This window comes from Schistocerca piceifrons, chromosome 6 (genome assembly GCF_021461385.2).
Source record: "Schistocerca piceifrons isolate TAMUIC-IGC-003096 chromosome 6, iqSchPice1.1, whole genome shotgun sequence".
NCBI classification, from domain to species: Eukaryota; Metazoa; Arthropoda; class Insecta; order Orthoptera; family Acrididae; genus Schistocerca; species Schistocerca piceifrons.
Window position 1 is genome coordinate 532,400,306 of NC_060143.1, and position 23,164 is coordinate 532,423,469.

The following is a 23,164-nucleotide window of genomic DNA, read 5'->3' on the forward strand; positions in this document are numbered from 1 at the left end:
CCGACCGTAAATGTGGCCCATGGCCGCAGCCATGGTAACATGTGTCAGCCAGAGAGAAGCACACCTGCTGTGGAGGGCCCCCGCCCCAGGAGGACATAAGCGGTAGGAGCTCAAACGCTATCAATATTCCCAGCACAAACACCCGTCATATCGAGGCAAAATGCCGAAACACGCTAAATATTGTTCGATAAAGGTGTCACGATGATCACAACAATCACGAAACTGCATTTGTGCAGTAGAGAGTTTGGAAATGGCTGTGAATGGTCATCATATCTTTATTCGAACAAACCTAATTATTCTCATCAGCCATCACGCCAAGTAGTGCTTGCCAATGGCGGGAGATATGGCACGAATTGTTCCAACTTTTATACAAATTTATCTGTTCAAATCCGCTGAGTACAGTGTCCTGGTGTCAAGAAACTTAACCACGTAATATCTGTAAACAGTACGGGAAGGCCAACATAATTTTTTTTTCTCAACAAATATTTTTTCGTAATGCATAAATCGCGAGAAAGTTATAAATATGTTGACGCAAAATTGGGTGCAAATTAATATTGTAGACATAGGAAACTAGACGGGAACGATAAAAAATGTTGTAAATGGGAAAATGTTAATTCCGGGAACATAAAAGTGGGGTTATACTGTATTTGGAGTCTGTATTCAGTGACCTGAAAGATGGTGAAATGCTGTGTTAGCCATTGTAAATACGTGTCCAAATCTCTCTGGCATTGTTAAAGGGAAGAACCGTAGATGGGCACTTTCACCCTGGGAAATGACCACTGTCTGTATTACGTGGCTACTTTGTGTTAGTTGATCCTTCAGAACTGAATTTCTTGGTGGAGCAACTGAATTTGCTGAGCATGTTATTGTTGAAACTTGCTGTTCGAAGAGTTTCATAAGCTTTCTTTCCATGGTACTCTGATTATCTTTTACCTCATCGCCAATCATTATAACCAAGAGTTGACTGAATGTCGGGAATGACACAAAATGCTGTAATGACTGTGGTCAGGGACCATCAACAATTGGATCTCCCGAGTGTGAACAGCAAAGACAAACAATGAGGAAATGGACAAGTCGAGACTGCGCTACAGACAAACAAAGTCCAACAACTGATACAAAGAGAGGAAATATGACACTTCATGAAGCAGAGACCAAGCACAAATGGGGCATTACAACAGTGAGACAATAGTAATGTGAATAGATCACTGAGTCTGGTATTGCTGCACATTGTAACTTTGTAGAATGGTGATGAACTCTTAATAGGCTAGCAGAATGGCATGTGTTCCGCAGGGTTCTGTGCTCATTGTTTTCACAAACTGGTTGCCATAATGTAGCTTACTGTTCCATTAAAGTTCCTTAAAGGTGTGCCACATTCTTTACTTTCTTTTTAATATAAAGCTGTCATGTCTGTTACAGCTTTACTGAGAAAAGGATATTATAAAGGCCACAACTTTTGTTTATCATTAGAACTACTCAAATTACTGCCACTTTTATATGTTATCAACTATTATGTTCTTCTTTTTAATTGTCAGAATCTAATACACAATGCTCAGTTTTTCATCCACGTACCGCCAACACATTCATCTAAAGCTATACAAGTAATACCCAGAGAAACTATGTCAGAACCACAGAATCATTATGCTGAACTGTTAATTACTTTCCATGTCTATTCACAATGCTTATAACAGTAGAAAACCAGCATGAATTTATTATCATTCTGATACACTGTTATGTTTCTACCATGTTAAGTACTGCTTTGCTCTTCAGTTTACAAAAATACTGCACACCACTGAACTCAAGATAGTATACAACACTACAATACATACAAATGTTTTCATTGGCCAAAGCCAAAACTTTTATTTTTAATTTTTTTTATAAGCTTTGTGAACCAGGGTTGGAAATAATGCCGTAATTAGATGGATTCCATCAATCATTTGTGGTTGTTCACAGAAATAATGTAAACTGATTTCAACTCGCACAATGTGAATGTTCTTCCAACTACCGCTGTGTAAATATACCACCTCCAAGTTGAAGATATTTGTATGGCCTGCAACGATTCCGTCCCCTGTAATGAAAACGGAACATTTTAGACTGATCATAGTTCAAAAAACATGTCACATAGAACTTAACACTCTGCCACAACGGCCTCAATGATGCTGAATCATAGATACTAACTTTACAGGCTTGAGAAAAATTTTATCTCTCGGGAATTCTGGTGGAGCTATACCCGTTGCTCCTGACGCTTCCAGAAAGACATCAAAGCAGGACATGAGGCGCATAATCTGACACATCAATAATGTCTGTCCCCAACTGCGGCCTTGGATAAGTTCCATCCAGTGTGTGTTAAGTTCTTTTTCCATATCCTGAAATCATTGACAAAGTCTCAAATAATAGATAATATGGTAAAACATTCATGTTGTGAAAGAATTGTGAAAACTGTAAGTCATTTTGAACAAATGAGCATATAGTGGAATCATGACATATAAGATGTTTCAAATAAGTAGCCTATACAATAATTTTAAGATTCATGTGATTATGTAAGTGTTGCCATCTTAATAGAAAACACAGTTACTGCGTCAATCATCTGTTGATACAAGTTCTCCAGTTATTTGTCTCTCTTATCTTTTCCCTTTTCTTTCACCCACCACAGGTCTATGTGCTTAAGCTGCCAACATGACAATTACTGCTGCATTTCCCCACTATCTTACACCAAGAAATTATTTTTCTTTGTGATGAGTCTAGGCTTTGGTAAGATATTTGGAATGTTACAGCCGTGTGTACCACTGCTGAAGCACTACCGCCTGTTACCAGTTCACTGAGCCACCTCCACCACAGTCACTCCACATTGATTAATTCTTCTAGTTATTTCTTAACTTTCACAAACAATGGTTGTACATTTGTAAAGTGTATTGATATCATCACAGTATTTTGTTTTCAATTTTGTAATTCACAGTGAACATCTTCAAACCTTCTTAGATTGTGGCATTTCTGATAAGATCCAGTGATACAGCTATGAACTCTCAGAAATTTCGTTTCAGTTGCCTGGATACTAGTTTTGCCTCCAGATTTCTCACTGTAGTTTCATCACCCATCTGCAGTTATCTCTCTATAAGAGTAGGTGTGTCTATAACCATTGTGGGAATAGTGGTGTAACGAATTACAGACAACCAATGACAACCACTAATTCCATTTACCCAGAAGTTGTCAAAAGGGCAGAAGCATATCACTGGTGAGCAAGGTGAGTCTTGAGATGCTTTGTTTCATGCAGAAACTAGTGCTTGAGTGACGATTTATCTGGTAATGAATATGCAACCACTTTTTTTTATACGATTTATTCAAGCATAAACATGTTTCCAAGCAACTTCAGGCTTATCATCAGATGGAGGTGTTATAAGAACATTATGCTGTGGACCAAGTTTAGCTAGATGCTGTGCTGATGCTGCTGGCTGAAATGATGGAAATTTAGTAATCGGTGCTGAAATATTTATGAATCCGAAAGTTTCTTATGTTTCAGGTAATTGCAGTGAACTGCCTTGTGGTATCCAAATTAAATATATTCCTATGATGTACATTATCATGCTATGTACACAAATATATACAGTATTTAGTTGCACTTGGTTCTACACTGATGCACCGAAAATTAACACTTGATGTTTTTACAAAGAATATGGGTATGATGGATGTCACTCTTTACTACCTCATGGTCCGTGGCATGAGATACATTGTATTACAGTGCAAATATTAGTAGTACAGATATTACATTTAAGTAATTCTGCTAGCTGCAGGAATGTTTTTATATGGGCAATATAAATGTAATATGGGTTAAAAGTAATGCAAAGGTAAACAAATAGAGTGGAATATTTATACTGTGTGTGTGTGTGTGTTTTTACAGGAATGTCAGTTGTTACATGACAAGGAGAACAAAATTAATGCAGTAAAACGAATATGTGTTAGTATTGTCATTTTTGTTGTTTTTGTGCCAGGTTGTCCTGGAAATACTAAAAGAAAAAGCTCTATGTTGATTCAGTTTGTTCATTTAGGATCATGTAAAGCTGGACTTATTTAAGTTTTTGAGTCAAAGGGCATCCATATGTTCTTTGTAGTGGGTTGCAAAATTTCTCCCTGTTTGGCGTATGTAGAAGCAAGAATTGGAGCATGTGAGTTTGTATATGCCAGATCTATTATTGTGAAAAATTTTATTTTGTAGTCTACTGTCAGCCTGGAAGACAGGCAAATTTTGGCATTTCTTTCTTAGCTTGTAATGGTGATGGTGGTTGCTTAAGTTGACTTTGGATTTTTTCAACTATGCCGTTTATCAAAGAGGTTGGTTGGTTGGTTGGTTGTTTGGGGAAGGAGACCAGACAGCGTGGTCATCGGTCTCATCGGAGTAGGGAAGAAAGGGGAAGGAAGTCGGCCGTGCCCTTTCAGAGGAACCACCCCGGCATTTGCCTGGAGTGATTTAGGGAAATCACATCAAAGAGGTGTTATAACCATTATTTTGGGCTATAGGTTTAAATATATTCATTCTTTACATGCATCTTCTTCAATTATAAGGGTGTGGAGCATATGGTTTATAGATGACCTCAAGAAATCAGTTTCATGTTGGTCTGGGTGGCATGAGATATTGTTAATGGCAAATCACTGGTAGTGAGTTTTCTGTATATTTGGAAGCTATGCTTGCTATTGTGGGTAGAGATAGCCATAACATGGAAATTAATTCCTTCAGTGGTATGATGCTCAACTGTGAATTTGATATTTGGGTTATACAGCTCTTTGATAAACACCATAGCTGGGGGGGGGGGGGGGGGTGAACCCTAAGTAAAAACCAAACCGCCATCACCATTACAAAATAAGAAAGAAATGCCAAAATTCGTCTGTCTTCCATTCCTTGGGGAAATGTCAAATAAACTTGCAAATCTTTTCAGACCACACAAGATAAAAATATCCTTCCACACGGAAAAAAAAACTACAAAATAAAATTGTTCACAATAATAAATACACTAGAGAGTGGCATAAAAATTCTGGCATATAGAAACTCACATGCTCCTGTTCTTGCTTCAACATAAGTCAACCAGGGAGGAATTTTGCAAAATGCTACAAAAAAACATACGGGCGCCCTTCAACAGGTTGAAAGTCTCTGTATTAGATGACAGACTTAACCTGATTTTAACCACAAACGAACATCATAACATCTAAAAGAGTTTTCGAGAAATGACAGCCACAAGGAAGCCATGATCACAACTGGTGTCTACCTTTCCCCTGTTATCACTGCATCCCATGCTAACAAACATCAGAACAGTTGTTACACATGCTTGACTTTGAATGCTGTTCAATCCGATATAAAAGTAGGGCGGGGAGTGGTGGTGGTAATGTGACATATGACCTTGGCATATGTGAAAGATTAGCCTTCTTGTAGACAAATATCTATTAGAAACAAAGCTAGCCCACAATTTGGGATGGATTATTCTATTGAAAACCAAAGTAAAGTCCATTGATATGGCTTGTTTTTAAATTATGTTCTTGTCATTTTGTATGTGATATCCTTCTGCCAAAATAATTTTATGCTTCTTCAAGCACAATATTCACAACTGTATGTACACTTTCAAAATAAATCTTGGAAACAGAATTGAATAAATTTCTCCTGCATTTTGGGAGAACCTTGACTGCATCCCATTACTTTGGAACATGCATCCCTTTTCCTCAGAAAATAGGGGAAGGAATGATGATGAGCCTGAAAATAAAAATAAGACAAACCACAAAAAGCAGAAAAAATGTAATGCTGTGGTGATTACTTCTGCTGTTATACAAAGTTTTGGAAGGTGATAATGGAATCAATGGTGATGTCTATCAAAAATGCATATCATTTAATTGAGATCCAAAGCACTTGCAAAGGGAGGCCATGACGTTGGGATGACAGATTTACTTCAAACTTTGTACACCTTTAGTAGGCCATTAAAACGATATAATGTGCAAGTAGTAAGGTGCACTATGCTGGCAATTTTGAGAAAATTGCATGAGAAGTTTTGTGTGTCTACTATGTAACTGACGTATCTGAGTGAAGGTGCCGGACGTAAGAAGTCACTGTGGTCAAGTGATTAGCGTTCCCACTTAACAAGAGGGCATGGACGAGGTGACGGTTTGAATCCCGCTAACACATATGTTCTTGAAACTTCCTGGCAGATTAAAACTGTGTGCCGGACCAAGACTCGAACTCGGGACCTTTGCCTTTCGCGGGCAAGTGCTCTACCAACTGAGCTACCCAAGCACGAATCACGCTCCATCCTCACAGCTTTACTCCTGCCAGTGCCTCGTCACCTACCTTCAAAACTTTATAGAAGCTCTCCTGCAAACCTTGCAGAACTAGCACTCCTGAAAGAAAGGATATTGCAAAGACATGGCTTAGCCACAGCCTGGGGGATGTTTCCAGAATGAGATTTTTACTCTGCAGTGGAGTGTGTGCTAATATGAAACTTCCTGGTAGATTAAAACTGTGTGCTGGACCGAGACTCGAACTCGGGACCTTTTCCTTTTGCAGGCAAGTGCTCTGCGAAAGGCGAAGGTCCTGAGTTCGAGTCTCGGTCTGGCACACAGTTTTAATCTGACAGGAACTTTCATATCAGCGCACACTCCGCTGCAGAGTGAAAATCTCATTCAAGTATGTTCTTAGTCTACGAGGGCGGTTCAGAAAGTAACCTCCAATTGGTCACAGTGCGGGTTGTGGGGGGAGTAGCGACGCCATCTGTGCGTTCGCGCACTCAACAGGTCAGTCGGCATCAAGCCGTGGTCGAAGTGAACGTCGTACCTGCGCTAGTTTAGTTTTTGTGGCAGTTTGAAATGTGTGCTGCAATAGAAAACCCCGCCAAATGTGAAGTGCGTGCTGTCATAAGGTTTTTTACAGCCAAAGGATATTCTGCAGCAGCTATTCATCGTGAGCTTTGTGCCGTGTACGGACCAAGAGTTATGAGTGAAGGAGTTGTCCGTGAATGGGTACGTTTATTTAAAAGTAGACGAGAAAACGTTCATGATGAAGAGAGGAGTGGTAGACCATCATTGGTGACTGACGAACTCGTTCAGACAGTTGATGCAAAAGTTCGTGAAAATCGACGTTTCTCAATGTCGGAGTTGTCTACTGGTTTTCCACAGGTTTCTAAGACTCTCTTGTACGAGATAGTGACAGCAAGATTGGGTTACCGTAAGTTCTGTGCACGATGGGTGCCCAAAATTCTTACCGACCACCACAAAACTCAAAGAATGGCCTCTGCATTAGACTTTCTGTCACGTTATGAGGACGAAGGAGAACCATTGTTAAACAGAATCGTGACCGGTGACGAAACCTGGATTAAGTACGTGAACCCTGAGACAAAAGAACAATCAAAGATGTGGGCATATTCAAATTCGCCTACCAAACCAAGAAAAGCCTCGCAAGATTTTTCTGCCACAAAACTGACGGCAACGGTGTTTTGGGATGCCAAAGGGGTGTTGTTGGTTGAATTCATGGAACGTGGTACGACCATTAATCAAGACGTGTACTGTGAAACAATAAAAAAGTTACGACGGGCTATACAGAACAAATGCCGCGGTATGCTGATTTCCGGTATCGTTTTTTTGCACGATAACGCCCGTCCTCACTCTGCTCGCAGAACAACGGCCCTTCTTGAGTCCTTCAAGTGGGACGTTATCAACCATCCACCTTACAGCCCAGACCTGGCGCCAAGTGATTATCACCTCTTCATGCATTTGAAGAAATGGCTTGGGTCACAGCGGTTTGATGACGACGAAGAGCTCAAAGATGCGGTCACAAGCTGGCTCCAGGCACAAGCGGGTGATTTTTATGCAGAAGGAATTTCAAAGCTTGTGAAGAGATACGATAAGTGCCTCAATCGCTATGGAGACTATGTAGAAAAATAGTGCAAAGATGTAGTTGTAAGATGTATATATTAAAATATTTTTATTTAACGTGGTGTATTTTTTTAAATCAACCGGAGGTTACTTTCTGAATGGCCCTCGTATATTTTTTCGTCACTGGTTACATTATTTAATTTATATGAGATTTGAGAAGTAATATAATGAAAGAAAATGAAAAAACAAGAATGTGCATTTTTGTGAAGTTGGAGTGAATTTCATATGTTATTTGACTATTTACTACTATTAATTAAATTTTCAAGGACAAAGGACAGGCTTGGAAACCCCAAGTCACACCTTGATAAATAATGATGCAAACGATCTTATTCACAATCAGTAATACAGTACATCTCAATGTTCCAGACCACAAGAGTAATGTACAATTACTTGCCGGATGTGCTCTCGACATCGCAAGTTGCAGGATGGTATTTGTGACATCACAAGTTACAGGATGGTATTTATCATACAGACAAGGAAAACATAAATTGAAACAGCATCTACTAAACTGATGAATGCAGTTTTCCCACATTTATAGGGAATGTTCAGAGTTGACATTTTGAAAAATGTCTTTTTCATCAGACAATTTGGATGCAAACCATGCATAACGCAACATTTTGGCAAATAAAGGTGCTGAAAACTGCTGATGTACTATGGAATGGATTTTAATAGCATCTTCGCGAGAGGCACTTTCTCATTTGTTGTCAATCAAAAATGAACATTTCTGAAGGCACTTGACAAAGTTTTTTACTTGCTGACAGAAATAAATGTGGCATGGTTTGCAAATCAGAGTACATATGTGGTATGACTTTAACTGTGCAAGCTGGAAGACCTGCGTCAATGGTAAAGATGTCATCGCATGAATCAGGATGTGTTTTTTCGTTTACTTGTCAAAAGTTATAAATATGTCTTTTCTAATAATTACATTTAATTAAAAATGTAAGTAGTCAAAGGACCTAAAATTCAGTAAAACTTCATACAAATACATGTGTTTTTTTAAAAATTGTATTACCTCTCAAATGTCATATAAATTAAATAATACGACCAGTGATGAAAGAAATATGTAAGTTTGAGCACGGGCCGTCACCTTACATACATTTGTCTTACTTAGTTCGAATACTAGTCACTTGACCACCATGAACTCTAACGTCCAGCTCTTGTGCAAACATAATAGATGCATAAAACTTCTCTTGCAGCTTTTTCAGAACTGCCAGAGTGGTGAATCTTACTACTTGCACATTATGTTGTTTTAATGGCCTACTAAAGGTGTACAAAGTTTGAAGTAAATCTGTGATCCCAACATTGTCACCACCCCTTGTTAGATTGAAGATGTCACTTGCACTGATTCATGTCTTAATAATATCAGAGGTACTAAAAACATATCTTCAATGCAAATATTAGACTTTTTTAACAGTTAATACTTGATATTTCTTGGTCATTATTTGATATCCATTGTGGCATAAGGTATTGCATTATTTTGTCCACATAATAAATCCACGGTTAAATTTGGAAAAGTCTTCAGTTGTATAGAGCTGAGGTTGCTTTAGCACATCTTTTATGCATTGAAGCCATCACATGGAACCACCTAGATGAGTTGTCAGCAAAGTCAGACAGGACACATCATCATCCTGTCCTCATTAGGACAGGCCTCACACTGTTGACAATTGTACATACGCCCAGCACTGGGATACTGGCACGTGGCTTGTCGGCTTGAACTGGTACCCTGAGTATCATTTATCTGAGTAAACAGCAGCCCACACTGCATAGAAATATAAGAACGAAGTAAACAGAGAAAGACTGAAGCTTAACCTAGCAGTAGCCTAATAGGTACCTAAACACTATTTCAACAATTTTAAATTGTAAATAACGAAAAAAAAAAAAAGAGTTTCAAATCACAAAATATCTTAAAAATCTCTGTGTGTTCTATCAAATATGATGACTGGAATCTTTGTTTATCAATTTTTCATCTAAGACTTTTATCCATTACAGATGTGGAACACTGCAACTGTGATGAATAAAGGTTTCCAGAAATAATTGCAACCAGTTACCTTTTGTTTTATTCTTAAATTTCTACCTAATATGGCCACATCTGAATCACCTAGTGATTCATCATCAGATAGTATGTATTTATTGCATTTCTACAGCATTGTTGGCATTCTGTAGCTGTGGCAAGATATAAAAACAAAACACAGAAGTACTGAACGTGTGAATAATTCTTGCCACATTCAGTGCTTACATGTTTCGTTTTTACATCTTGCCACAGCTGAGATACATACATGACTTCCACAATGCTTCAAATAAAAAACAAATATGTATCATCTGATGATGAATCACTAGGTGATTCAAAACCAATCATGGTAAATAAAAATTGAAAACTAAGACAGAAGGTGACTGGCTGCAGTAACTTTTTGGCAGCCTTTAATTTTTCATTGCAAAAAGCCTCAGTTGATTTGTGAGTACAATGGTCTGACCAACACACCCAAGACTCCAGTAATCCCAGTGCACAAGGGAAATACAGGAAACAAAAAAGTTAAGTTTCAGTATGTCAGAACTCTTACTTGGGTGTCACCTGTTAAGAATGGATGTGGGAGGAGGGAAGAGAAGGCTGTGCACTCTATTAAATCTGTGCACCACAACAAACACTCTGCCAAATTACTACCACATTTTGATGTGTATGAAATAACAGGGTGAATGTCTTTGAATATTAACAATGAAGTGGCTCTGGTGTGCTTTCAGATGCTCAGCTGAGTTGGTCCCATTTTTATGTACAATATTCTGAGGACCACTTGAAGTCTGAGCAATGAGTACCCACAACAACACAGCTCACAGCACCTGAAGAACGCAACTGGGAAGTTGCCGAAATATTGTCCATCAAATTTGAATCAATAACTCTGCTGAACACCTCACATTGAGCAAACATGACAGATCACGGTGAAGTGGCATCAGTGAAAGGTGAAAGCAGGTAGTATTATCTGGAACAAGGCAACTGCGAACAGACAGAAATATAAGGGGCACTAAAAGAAAGAGAGAGAGAGAGAGAGAGAGAGAGAGACGGAATCTGAAATGCGCAAACCGTTGACAGGAGGGTAATATTGTGTGGAAGTTCAGAGCCCCATCACTAGAGGGCACACATGCACGTCATGTGGTTATAAAGAGCTAGCAGCAGCACGCATCAATCGTCCAACGCTGCCAGTCACATTGATTGACGCGTCAACAGAAGAGCAAAGAGGTGTTGTTTGTTTTCTGACAGCGGAAGAAGTAGGAGGAACAGACATTCATTGACAAATGACACAAGTGTATGGCGAACACGGCATGTTCCTTGCAAGGGTCAAGGCATGACACAAGCGCTTCAGGGAAGGGTGCGTGTCGTTAGCTGATGATGCACAGTCTGGAGCACCACACTGCATTACCAATGACATCATCCAGCTGGTGATTGGACTCACTACCGAGGACCGCCGAGTGACAGTGAAAGCCATAGCCACTGTGGTTGGATTGAGCGTCGGAAGTGTTCACACCATCATGAAGGAACGACTGTACATGTGCAAAGCGTGTGCCCAATGGGTGCCTCACAGTCTTCAATCACACCAGGAAGCGTGTCGAGTGGTCCACTGCCTTGCTCATCTGCAGCACTATGCTCGGGAAGGGAATGCTTTCCTGGCACAAGTGATGGCTGGAGATGAGTCATGGTGTCATCACTTCGAACCAGAATCAAGTGGGAGCATCCAGGGTCACCACCAACTAAAAAAACCCCAAGGCTATCCACACGAGTGCAGGAAAGGTTATGCTGACATTCTTCTTTGACCAAGGTGGCCCCCTTCTGATTCATTTTCTGCAGCATATAACAACAGTGAATGCCCAGTGTTAACTGCAAACCTTCGCCATGTGATCAAATCAAAACGAGCAAACAATCTCACCTGTGGGGTCATTCTGCTCCACAACAATGCAAAGCCTCATACGGCCAACACAGTCGCGTATTCCTGCAGAAATTCAAATGGGAGGTTCTCGGCCACCCTCCATACAGTCTGGACCTCACTCCCTGTGAGTATGCCAGTTTTTGTTCCCTTAAAAAGGCTCTGAGGGGCAAACGATTCACGTCGGATGACAACGTCCAGCTGTACGTGTGGAACTGGTTAACATCGCAGCCCTGGGAAATTTATGAGAGAGCCATTCACTGCCTTGTGTCACAGTGGGACAAGTGTCTCAACAGCCAGGGTCAATATTTCTAACATACAGGTACTGGTTTTTGTAATTATGCCTCTGGCTCATTTCTTTTTTAATGCCCTTATACAATAGCTGTTGTGTTACTTGAGTCCTAGATATAACACAGCGGTCACTGCAAGATTACTATTAATGCCAAAGATACTGCACACTTATGAGATAGGGCAGTGTGATGGGAGTTTGTTTCTACAGATTATGAAGGCAGAAAAGCAAACACAGTACCTCCGTTAAGTTATATCAGACTCGTGAAGTGACCTATTGAACTGGCAATATGATGCTAATTAATAATACTGGTTGTCTAGTTACAAAATAGATAATATGGACTTATTCAGAATACCAGTTAATTTTTTTCTGGACAACAGACCACATGTAACCACCAATTTTGATCCTTAGCAACACACTAAACATGTCAGGCATGTGTGAACATGTGCCATTCTCTTGCAGCATACACAGGATTTGATGACCCTCTGTAACAGCTCATAGTGGGCTGACTCTGTTGGTAACTGGTCAGGAGCAATTCAAATCTTGCTCCTATTATTTAGCAGTCAACATCACTTACTTGTTAGTTGAATATTTTAATTTGCTACAGCATTCTATTTATGCATAAATATGAACTATCTATGCCGAGATAGCAGTTCCGCTCTGTCTGTATATTCGTGTGTAGCTAATAAATGTACTTTAAGTGCAAAAATGTTAGTTGTTGATTGTCTCGCTTTTGCAAATGGTACCTGATTTGGGAATCTATGTGACAATATAATAATGTGATATCCTAATAAAATAATGTACACAATCATAAGTGCGGTGTCACCGCCAGACACCACACTTGCTAGGTGGTAGCTTTTATATCGGCCGCTGTCCGGTAGTATACGTCGGACCCGCGTGTCGCCACTATCAGTGATTGCAGACCGAGCGCCGCCACACGGCAGGTCTAGAGAGACTTCCTAGCACTCGCCCTAGTTGTACAGCCGACTTTGCTACCGATGGTTCACTGACAAATTACGCTCTCAATTGCCGAGACGATAGTTAGCATAGCCTTCAGCTACGTCATTTGCTATGACCTAGCAAGGCGCCATTATCATTTGCTATTTATCTTGTGATGCATGTACCGTCAGACCAATGTTCACCAATTATGGATTAAAGTTAAGTATTCCAGAAGCTACGTACTTTATTTGCTAGTCTCAAGACATTGTCCTGTTCCAGACCTCACGCCATCCTGCGTGAGCTTTAACGCGTGCCTTTCGGTTTCACCTCATAGTGGCTTGGCTGTCTTGCCAAGTCACAACAATAAGAAAATGCACAATACCTTATGCTCAATATGAAATTGCATCATAGTCTGGGGATAGTGTCTCTGACTAATAATTTAAAAATCTTATGTTCCAGGTTTGATCCCAGCTACTGCTTGGATTCTGAATAAAAGCCATCAGCAATGGCAGCTCACAACATCCACTGTAAGGAGTTACCCTGTTTCTGCCAAAGTCTCGTCAAAGAGCACGGAGGTGTAAAGATTCAGGATGCATTTCTGCCTCTGAGGTGGTGAACTGCCCCTGAAGGCAGATTAATCCATAATGACCAATGGCATGAGAATGCATTAGGCAATGGAAACCACTGCACATACGGCGTAAAATGTGTTCCCAAAAGGAATGTGGCCTGTATAGAAAAGTGTCCTGACCATCTCTCCAGTGGCAAAAGATTAGAGATTAGTTCCCTATTTGATCTGCAGGAAGGGTCTTTCAAGAGTACGATGAGGAAAAGACTGAAAAAACTGTGAGAGGGTAACATGCCACGAGGTGGAGTATGGAGTGTCAGAAATGTGAATGCGGTAGGGTAGCTAGAAGATCTGAAAATGGTAGTGCTGCAGTGACTGGGATGGTCAGCCACTGATGTAGGTAGTGATACTGAGTAGCTCAAGATCAGGAGGTCAATGTACCATTACCCTGGTTAGGGTGACCAGTAGTGAGTGGATGCCTGCCAGATGCCCAGTGGGATATAACAGACAAAGTATGGACAACATGTCCTTTTTCTTTTGGCTTTACAACACTGCATGGGTCTTTCCTTCCATTCCTCCCTCTCATTTACTTTCATTCTCTATCCTCTGATTCCTATGTTTAGAATGTGCCCCAGGCAGGCTATTCTTTTAATTAGCCTTACAATATCAGTTTCCTGTATGAGATAAGCCAACTCCTAACTGGTCCTTGCTCTCCAAGGCCAACCCATTTCGGACCCCTTAACAACTTTTCCGCAGTATTCTTCATTCAAGTATCCTGAGTTGTTGTTTATCAGTGCTGGTTAGTATCCATGCTTCACATCCATATGTAACCACTGGCCTAACCGTAACCTTACATACAGTCATTCTGAGCTGTCAATTCACCACCCTGATGTCATTAATTTTTTAAATGTACGATAACACTTATTACTACTTGAAAAATGTGCTTTCATTTTAGTGGACATGGAGTTTACTTTATTAATTTTAGCCCCAGGATATTCAAAATCCTCTACAAAACTCCATTCAAACCTGCTGCTGACTGGTTATCAGAGTTGTTATCCCCTATTCTATGGACCTTCACATATTTAGTCTTTGATTCATTAATTTCCAGCCACTTATGCTGCGGCAGCTTTGTCCAGGTCCACCACTACTCCCTCTTTCACCAACTAATAACTTCAATGTAATCAGCATATGCAGCCAGCTGTGTGGTTCTTATACATACGGGCCTTATTAATTTTTTTACAATCCCTTCTAAGGTAAAACCGCAAAGCATTTTGGAAAAAGCATCACCTTGTCTAACTCTTTTATTGATATTGTAATGATTGGTTAACTCAACATCCACTTTAACTGTTGCCTTGTAACCTGCCACTGTTGTCTTAATAACGTAAATATATTTGGATGGTATGCCAATCAGTTTTATTCTTCTTCCATATCTTCCTAATTTAGACTATGGAAGGCCTGTTGATGTAGATATTATTGAGTTCTATATAGAAACAAGATTAAAATGTCTCCAATGAAATACGAGAATTAAGCAAGCTACATACAATGAAAAGAGGATAGAAGCAGCAAGGGTATGCAGAAAAAAGAAAAGACTTAAAATGAAAGATAGAAGATATGAAAGAGCAAAAGAGCATTACAATAGGAATGAGAATAGAAAGTTTTATACGAAGTTAAAAGAAAGAACACATGGATAGACTAAAAATAACTGGCTGCAAAGATAAAGATCGAAATTTGCTGACAGAAAAGAGAAAAGTGATGGACAGATGGAGGGAATATTTAAAGAAATCCTGGAGGGGTGGTCATACTGACTGAGAGCAATGGATATACCATTCAGTAGAACCAAAAATAGAAGAGGCTACTCTTGCAGAAGTACAGAAGGTGGTAAATTGTCAAAAAAATCACCAAATCTTCAGGAGATGATGGAATAACTGCCGAGCCATTACACAGAGGAGGCATTATTTCACAAAAATGGAGTAATCTATTCTGTATATAAGAAAGGCGACAAGGCATGTTGCTCTAACTAATGAGGGATCAATCTGCTGAATATGACACAAAGTTTTGTCTGTTATCCTCTACAATAGACTGGCCCAAAGTGTGGCAGATATAATCAGTGATTTTAGGCCTAACAGATCAACTGCAGCCCATATATTCATTCTGAGACAAATACAGAATAAAGGATATGAATACAATATAGAACTCAACAAAATCTATGTGGACTACAAGCAGGCCTTACATAGTCTAAATAATATTGACAACATAAATATAATTATTCAGAATACAACAGCAGTTGGGGTGTTGCTCCTGGAAGCCAGTGCTCTTAGGTCAGAAGCAGCATGAGCACAATCTAGGGGTGCCATTGTCAGCACATGGCCAGCGTTCAGAGGTGGGCACGGCTGCTGAGACAGCAGGTCATTCACCTGCACATCTACTGCACTGCCTAATGGCAGCCAAACATCTACGCACAGGACATGCTGTGTTTGCAGCTCTCTCCCTATGACATCCATTTTACTGCATTGGTACCAGACAATTCAATGACCCAGAGTAGGGAGACTCTCAACACTCACCCTTTCCATGGCTTATTGCATTACCAGGCAAGGCATCGCAATTTTTACTGGCCTGGCTATGCTGAGTACATTATTTTGTGGTGCAAAAGTGCAGTGATTAAATACAGTATGAATCAATGAAGTGGGGTGGAAAGAGGATAAGGATTTCTAATCAAATATGCAGTAACATCAAATGCAGCAGAAAACTGTTATAATGGGAGTTGGAGTTCAGTTACAACAACATCATAAGCAGAAGATGAAGTGATTGAGAAAGTGTATGAGGCGCTGACCAAGCAACTTAGGAGATAGAGGGTGGTGAAAAACTGATCATCAGGTGCACTGGAAGTAATAGAAGACGCTGAGACAATATGGGCTTGGTAGCAGGAATGGGAGAGGATTTTTTGTACAAATACACTGAAAGTGAGAAGCAGCAAAATTTAACATCAGTATGCCATTCCAGTGTCAGACTAAAAATTATCGAAATACTACTACTTATATGCTGGGTATAGTCACACTTTGTAAACTGAAGTCATTGTCAAGCCCTACCAAACTGGGTGTCCCAGCATGTAGATAATTACAAACCCACTGAAATGTATGGTAGACATATACCCAAAATGTAAGTAGTATTAATTTGATAATTTTTAATCTGCCATTGGATTGGCACGCTAATGTTAAATATTGATCGTTCTCACATTCTATGCATTTTTACAAAAGATTTTTTTCAGTATTGTGCTTGATAGTGGTTTAAGGCAGAAATTATGACAGTAATATAAAGAAGTTTGTACAGTCAAATGGCAGAATTATCATTCAAACATTATTACATGACTATGGCCCAAAAATATGAAAAGATTATCAAATGTCACATAGTAATAGAAAATACTTATCCAAGAATTGCAAGATGAGGAAGAATATTTGGAAAGCTTAGAAAGTTACCAGCTGGATTAAATCATAGTGTGAGAGAAATCAATTATTGGATTGAAAGGTACGCCCTGGAGAAGATGCAGAGACAGATCACAATTTAGCAATCATTAAAAGTAAGGTGAAGTTTAAGAGAATCACCCAGAAGAATCAGTGTACAATGAAGTGAGGTACTCAAACAATGAGGAATGATGATGAAGAGTTTGAAGTTCTCATAGCCTGTAAATACTCGAATCACAGTAGGTAATTCGCAGAAACTATGACTCAGCGCAGCGATAATGCTGACACTGCGAGTTACTGTTGTAGGCAACAGCTGGTGTGCAAGGCATGGGACAAAGACAGAGTGTCCAGCAAAGTATTCTCTGTCTATGTCTCCACAGAAAGTATCATGCTAACACTTTATATCACAACACTATAAGGGCCAGTGATTTAATGTCGTTTGAATGTCACACGCCATAATTTTTATTTCCAGAGCGTCCTTCCTTGTTGCCTCTTTGGCTAACAGGTCCGAAAGTTCATTCCCCAGGACCACAATACAGTTCTGGGACCAGACAAATACTATTGTCTTCCCATTGTAAAAGTCCAAGAAGAAATCATGGATGCTGGAAATAACAGTGGGCTAGAGCCTCCAGGTTGCTCACAGAGTCACTGCAGAGTAGCATGGAGTCACTGCAGAGTAGAAACGATTTATATAATAGGGTGCAGATGTAGTGAAGGGTACACATTATGACCATCAATTCTGTCATAAAGATGGTACAGCTCCTAGGCAGAGAGAGTTATTCACTGGTCTCAGCCCATGTCACTGCATGTTCTTCAACTATTGAGCCAACCATATAAATGATATCTGAGTTTGGGTATTCACTAAGTATCAAGAGGAACAACTGGTGAAATACCAATGGCTCTATCATATCCTTTGGGCTGAGAGAAGTACCCAGACACAAAGGAATTAAAGGCACTGGTTGCGGGTGGGCAATGATTTAAATCAATGGAAAGTTGAAAATTGGTGCCAGACCAGGACTGAAACCCGAGTCTGCTGCTTACTAAGCTAATGTGCTGACCACTGTGTGGGGAGTGTAGAATTTAACAAAAAAGGAAAATCCAGTAACCAGAAACAGAAAGCAGAGGAATGTTCTGTTGATGGAAAAGAAATAGTCAGAGAATAGAACTGCAGCACCAAGCCTGCAACACAAATACTCACAAAAGAATTTCGAGCCGCCTTGGGGGTGATATGGTAGAAGAAACGAGAGGTGTCAATTTGGAAGACACATGGTATCCAGTATAAGAATCAGTGTTTCACAGAGATTTGGGAGATCACATACAGTAGGAGGGATACATAACAACCCTTAGAATTACAAGCATTAATTGAAGAAATTGCAACCGAATGATTACTCAAGTTTGTGTGTTGAGTCAGTGAAACTGGAAATGTATTATTGAACTCTCAATTGAATATTGAAAAACCCCCACACAATTCAGAAGATATGAAATGGTGATAAATAGAAGAGCCATCACACAATCAGTTTAACAGTTCGTGCATCCAAGTTACTGACAAGAATAACATACCAGTGAACAGAAAAGAAAACTGAGGATCTATTAGGTGATGATCAGTTTGACCTTAGGAATAGCAAAGGCACCTGATACCCAGTTATGACATTGCACTTGATAATAGAAGTCAAGACTAAAGAAAGATTAATATACCTCCATTACATTTACCGATATGTAAAAAGAGTCTGACAATGTAAAACACTGCAAGATGTTTTAAATACTCAGAAAAATATGAATAACCTATAAGGAAAAATGGGTACTCTGCAATATGTATAAGAACAAAAAGGTAACAATAAGAATGGAAGACAAAGGAAGAGGTTCTCAGATTCAAAAGGTCGTAAGGCAGACAGGCAGTCTTTCTTCCCCACCGTACATCAAAGAAGCAGTGGTGGAAATAAAAGAAAGGTTCAAAGGGGATATAAATTCAGGAAGAAATAATATTAATGATAAGATTTACTAGTGACAGTAAATGATGAAGAATCACCATCTACTGAAAACTAAATACGATGCTGTAATCCAAAGAGTGATGAAACTAATGAGAAGCTACCTTGAAAGCAAAATAGCACATGGTAGTGAAAGCAAGGAGGCTGTAAGATGCAAACTACACAGACAAAGAAAGTGTTACTTGCCAAAATAAATTTATCAATACCAAATGTAGGTGATTTTTCCACCATTTATTGCTAGAACAACTTCCCCTATGCTTTTCATTTATAACCAAATGTAAACTTTAATTTGAGAAATATATTTCTGATAAGGCACATCTGGAGCACAAAATTGTACGAAAATGAATTAGGAAATGGTGTAAAACCGGAAAAACAGAGAAACAAAGTTTTTGACATGAGGTGTTAAAGGAGGACACTGAAAAGTACGAAGTGGGCTGATGCGATACGAAATGGGGACGTTGTCCGTAGAATTGGTGACAGAAGGAATATGTGAAAAACACTTATTGGAGAAGGGACAGCATGATAGGAAATGTGGTTAGGCATCAAAGAATAACTTCCATCTTATTTTTCCATAGAAGGCTGGAACTGAAGAGAAAAACACAGATCGGAATACACCTAACAAATGCCTAGACAACAGAGAGTGGCAATGAGGAGAAAATGTGGGTGAGATACAAAAACTGACCAAGCAGTTAAAAAGTGTGGTGTACTATATCCTGCACACACAAATACAGAGAGCTGTTGAGTTCTCAAGAACGGAAGTACCGGAAGCAGAGGAAACCACAGCCTTATGGTGGTGCACAATCCACACAGATCTGCAAGAAGCGTGCTGCAAGATGTATGTATATCCATCTACCGAGACCACTGGTTATTGATGTAGCATCAAAGATGACGTGTTATCTATTAATAGGGACAGGAAAATTTTGGGAAAATGGTAATGTGAAAAATAATGTGAAATTTGTAGTTTTTAACACAACACAGGCAATTTTTAGAAAATGTCATGGTATTTGTCATTTTCCCTGATAAATATGTTATAAATCTTCTGAGGGCAACAGTTTAACAATGTTTGTAACTAATAGTTGTTGAACAGTGATATAGCATTTTCTCTACTGACTTCCTCAAGGCTGGGATTCATGTACAATCTTAAAAAGACAGTTAATTTCATGCATAATGAAGAACAATGTGACATAAGAAGTAGGGGGGAAAAACCCACTGAAACTGGCAAAGGGGCTGATGACCTCAGATGTTAAGTCCCATAGTACTTAGAGCCATTTGAAACTGGCAAAAATCACTGAATTTGGCCATAAACACACCGAATCTGGCAAGAAGTAACACCGAATTTCACAAAAAATAACACCAAATTTGGCAAAAAACACGTAATTTAGAAAAAACAACTCTGTAATATAAAAAAGAAGAGAAATTGACATACAATAGCATGGATATTGACAAGAACATGGAAATTAGAAAAAAATAACAGCAAAGTTGGCAAAATACAACACAGAAATTGGCAAAAAAACAGTACTGTAATTGGAGAAAAATAACATTGAAATTGGAATGAGGGTGGAAGGAAGGAAAGAAGGAAAGAAAAAAAGCAAGAAAGAAAAATACATGCAGAAATTGGAGAAAAATAACACAGAAAAGGTAAAAATAAAAAATAATACAAAAAACCAAAGGAAAAGGAAAAAATAACATGGAAACAAACAAAATAAAATAACAGAGAATTTGGCAACAGAGTGGCACTTACTGAGGCAAAAAATAGTACAAACATGAAAAAAAAATTACACTGAATTTGCCAATTAGAAACCACCAAATCTGACAAAAAGTAACACCAAACTTCGCAATGAAATGAAACACTTTTTTCCTGTCCCTATCTATTACATTCCACGCAAAAGTGGCACAGTCTACACTGGGCAAACAATTAGGCCTGTTGAGATCTTATATTCAAAAGCCTGAAGTCACACGAGATTAAATAAACTAAGACTGAAGACACACGAGTTGGTCTTGGCAAAACACTGCTTCAAACTAAAACATAAGGTGAGGTATGACGACACTCGCAAATTATGGCTCAGATCTCACAATCCTGTAACAGTTTTATAAAGGAATCCATGGAAACAATACCGCCAGAAACATTCGTTAATGGGGTGATAATATGCCACTTCAGCAAAGCACAGGAGCCTGAACTCAGCCTACAAATGGAGTGGAGACAGTGTGGGATCAAATTCGAAATAGTTCGTTATGTCTCCTGAGGCTTTTGAGTGCAGCGGATCTCATAGGAGAAGCTCAGAAGTGATTCAGAGCAGATTATTTCATGTTGCCCTGAGGACAAACAAGTGATGAATGATCAGTCAGGTAGCCAAGCTGCAGCCAAGGTGATGCACTTGCCAAGCGCAAAGAGGCAGGGGTAGTCAGTCGGCTCACCCATGGGCAGATGTGCAATAGGGTTACCTCACAGGCACCCTATCCACCCTGCACCTGCCCGCAGGGGAGCTGAGCGAACTCCCAAGTACCTGTGTTCCATGTGGCAGTGCTGGATCAGCCTGCTCTAGGTTCTTCAGCAGTGTCAGCAGCAACTGACAATGAAAGCGAATCACCTCTTTTAATTATTGTGACACACACACACACACACACACACACACACACACACACACACACACACACACACTTAATTTCTCAGTGATCTGTAAATAGTGCACTTACCCTGACAGCATCATTGTTTGTGCTGTTGTGTTCCCCATGCCACAGCAGTTGGAGACAGAATATAGGAGGAATTCGAGGGTAATCACATTTAATCGCTATTAGCGAAACCAGTTTAGCTGCAACATTTTCAAATCAGAAAACATTAATAACACATTAACTATCATGCATTTATACATTGCTACAAGAAATGACTTACAAATTTTAATGTTAGACTAGATTAAAGATAAAAAATTCAGTTAAAAATAGTGCCAACCACTGATTATTGCTGGAAACATTTTTTGAAATTCTTTCAGTGCCTCCACGACACTAAACAACTTTTTGTACTGAGTACTCAAAGGTTTCCTTTCTAGTCTTACAGATCTTAGCATCACAGACTAATATAAAATATCAAATGGAACAAAAATATTGAATACACAATCACTGAAAATGAATGGAGAACAAACTGTCTCCTCCTGGTAAAACGAGTCAATGAGACCTGTCACTTGGGTGTCAGAGCTACAATACTATAAAATACACGATTTATCACTCACAATATTTACAACGACGATACATAAATGAAGAACACTCATGTAAGAGAAACTTTGCAGTAACTAACTGTTGTAACATCACTGTGGAATTAGTCACAACATCTCACAACTGTGTTACTTGGACTAAAACAGTTCTCTTTATTGCTGCATTTAGAGTAGAAATTATAGCAATATCAAACTAAGCACATGCACAGTTCAAAAGAAATTTGTATTAAAAAGATCAATTTCTAAACATTAATGATACAAAAATAATATAGCTTTGTTTTTATGGCCTTCAATTTGAAGATTGATCTGATTGGGCTCACAACGCTAGCCTATCATGTGCAAGCCTCTGGCTAACTACTGCAACTAACATACATTTGAACCCATTTACTGTATATTCAGCTCTTGGTCTCCCTCTACAATTTTTACCACTTACTTCTCTCCATTATGAAACTGATAGTTTGTTGACACTTCAGGATATGTGCTATCAACCAATCCTTTCTTCTTTTGTGCCACAATGTTTTTACCTAGTTCATTCAGTACTTCCTCATTAGTTATTCAATCTACCAGTCTAGTCTTCAGCATTCTTCTGTAGTACTGTGTTTCAGAAGGTTCTATTCTCTTCTTGTTTGAATTGTTTATTTGATAAAGTTTCCTTCCATACAAAGCTACACTTTAGACAAATATCTCTGGAAAAGATTTCCTAACATTTAAATTTATATTCCATGTTAACTACTTATCTTTTTCAGATATGCTTTTCTTGCTACTGCCAATCTGCATTTTATATCCTCCCCACTTCTGCTGTCTTCAATTATTTTGCTACCCAAATAGCAGAACACAATGCTTTTAGTGTCCCATTCCCTAGTCGTAGATTCTATCAGTATCACTTGATTCACTTCAGCTAAATTCCGTTGC

The 23,164-nt window shown here is 39.1% G+C and overlaps 1 protein-coding gene across 1 annotated transcript in view; it reads right to left on the bottom strand.

Annotated features, from left to right (window-relative positions):
* Window positions 1-1,493: 1,493 nt before the first annotated feature.
* Window positions 1,494-23,164, bottom strand: part of LOC124803001 (THO complex subunit 5 homolog) — a 160,361-nt gene continuing 138,690 nt past the window's right edge. Inside the window, exons 12-14 of the mRNA XM_047264107.1 lie at window positions 21,741-21,856; window positions 2,176-2,363; window positions 1,494-2,065 (exon numbers count right to left, since the gene is read on the bottom strand). Of these exons, the coding sequence (XP_047120063.1) occupies window positions 1,999-2,065; window positions 2,176-2,363; window positions 21,741-21,856 (371 nt within the window). The 3' untranslated portion in view covers window positions 1,494-1,998. The remainder of the gene's footprint in view (window positions 2,066-2,175; window positions 2,364-21,740; window positions 21,857-23,164) is intronic.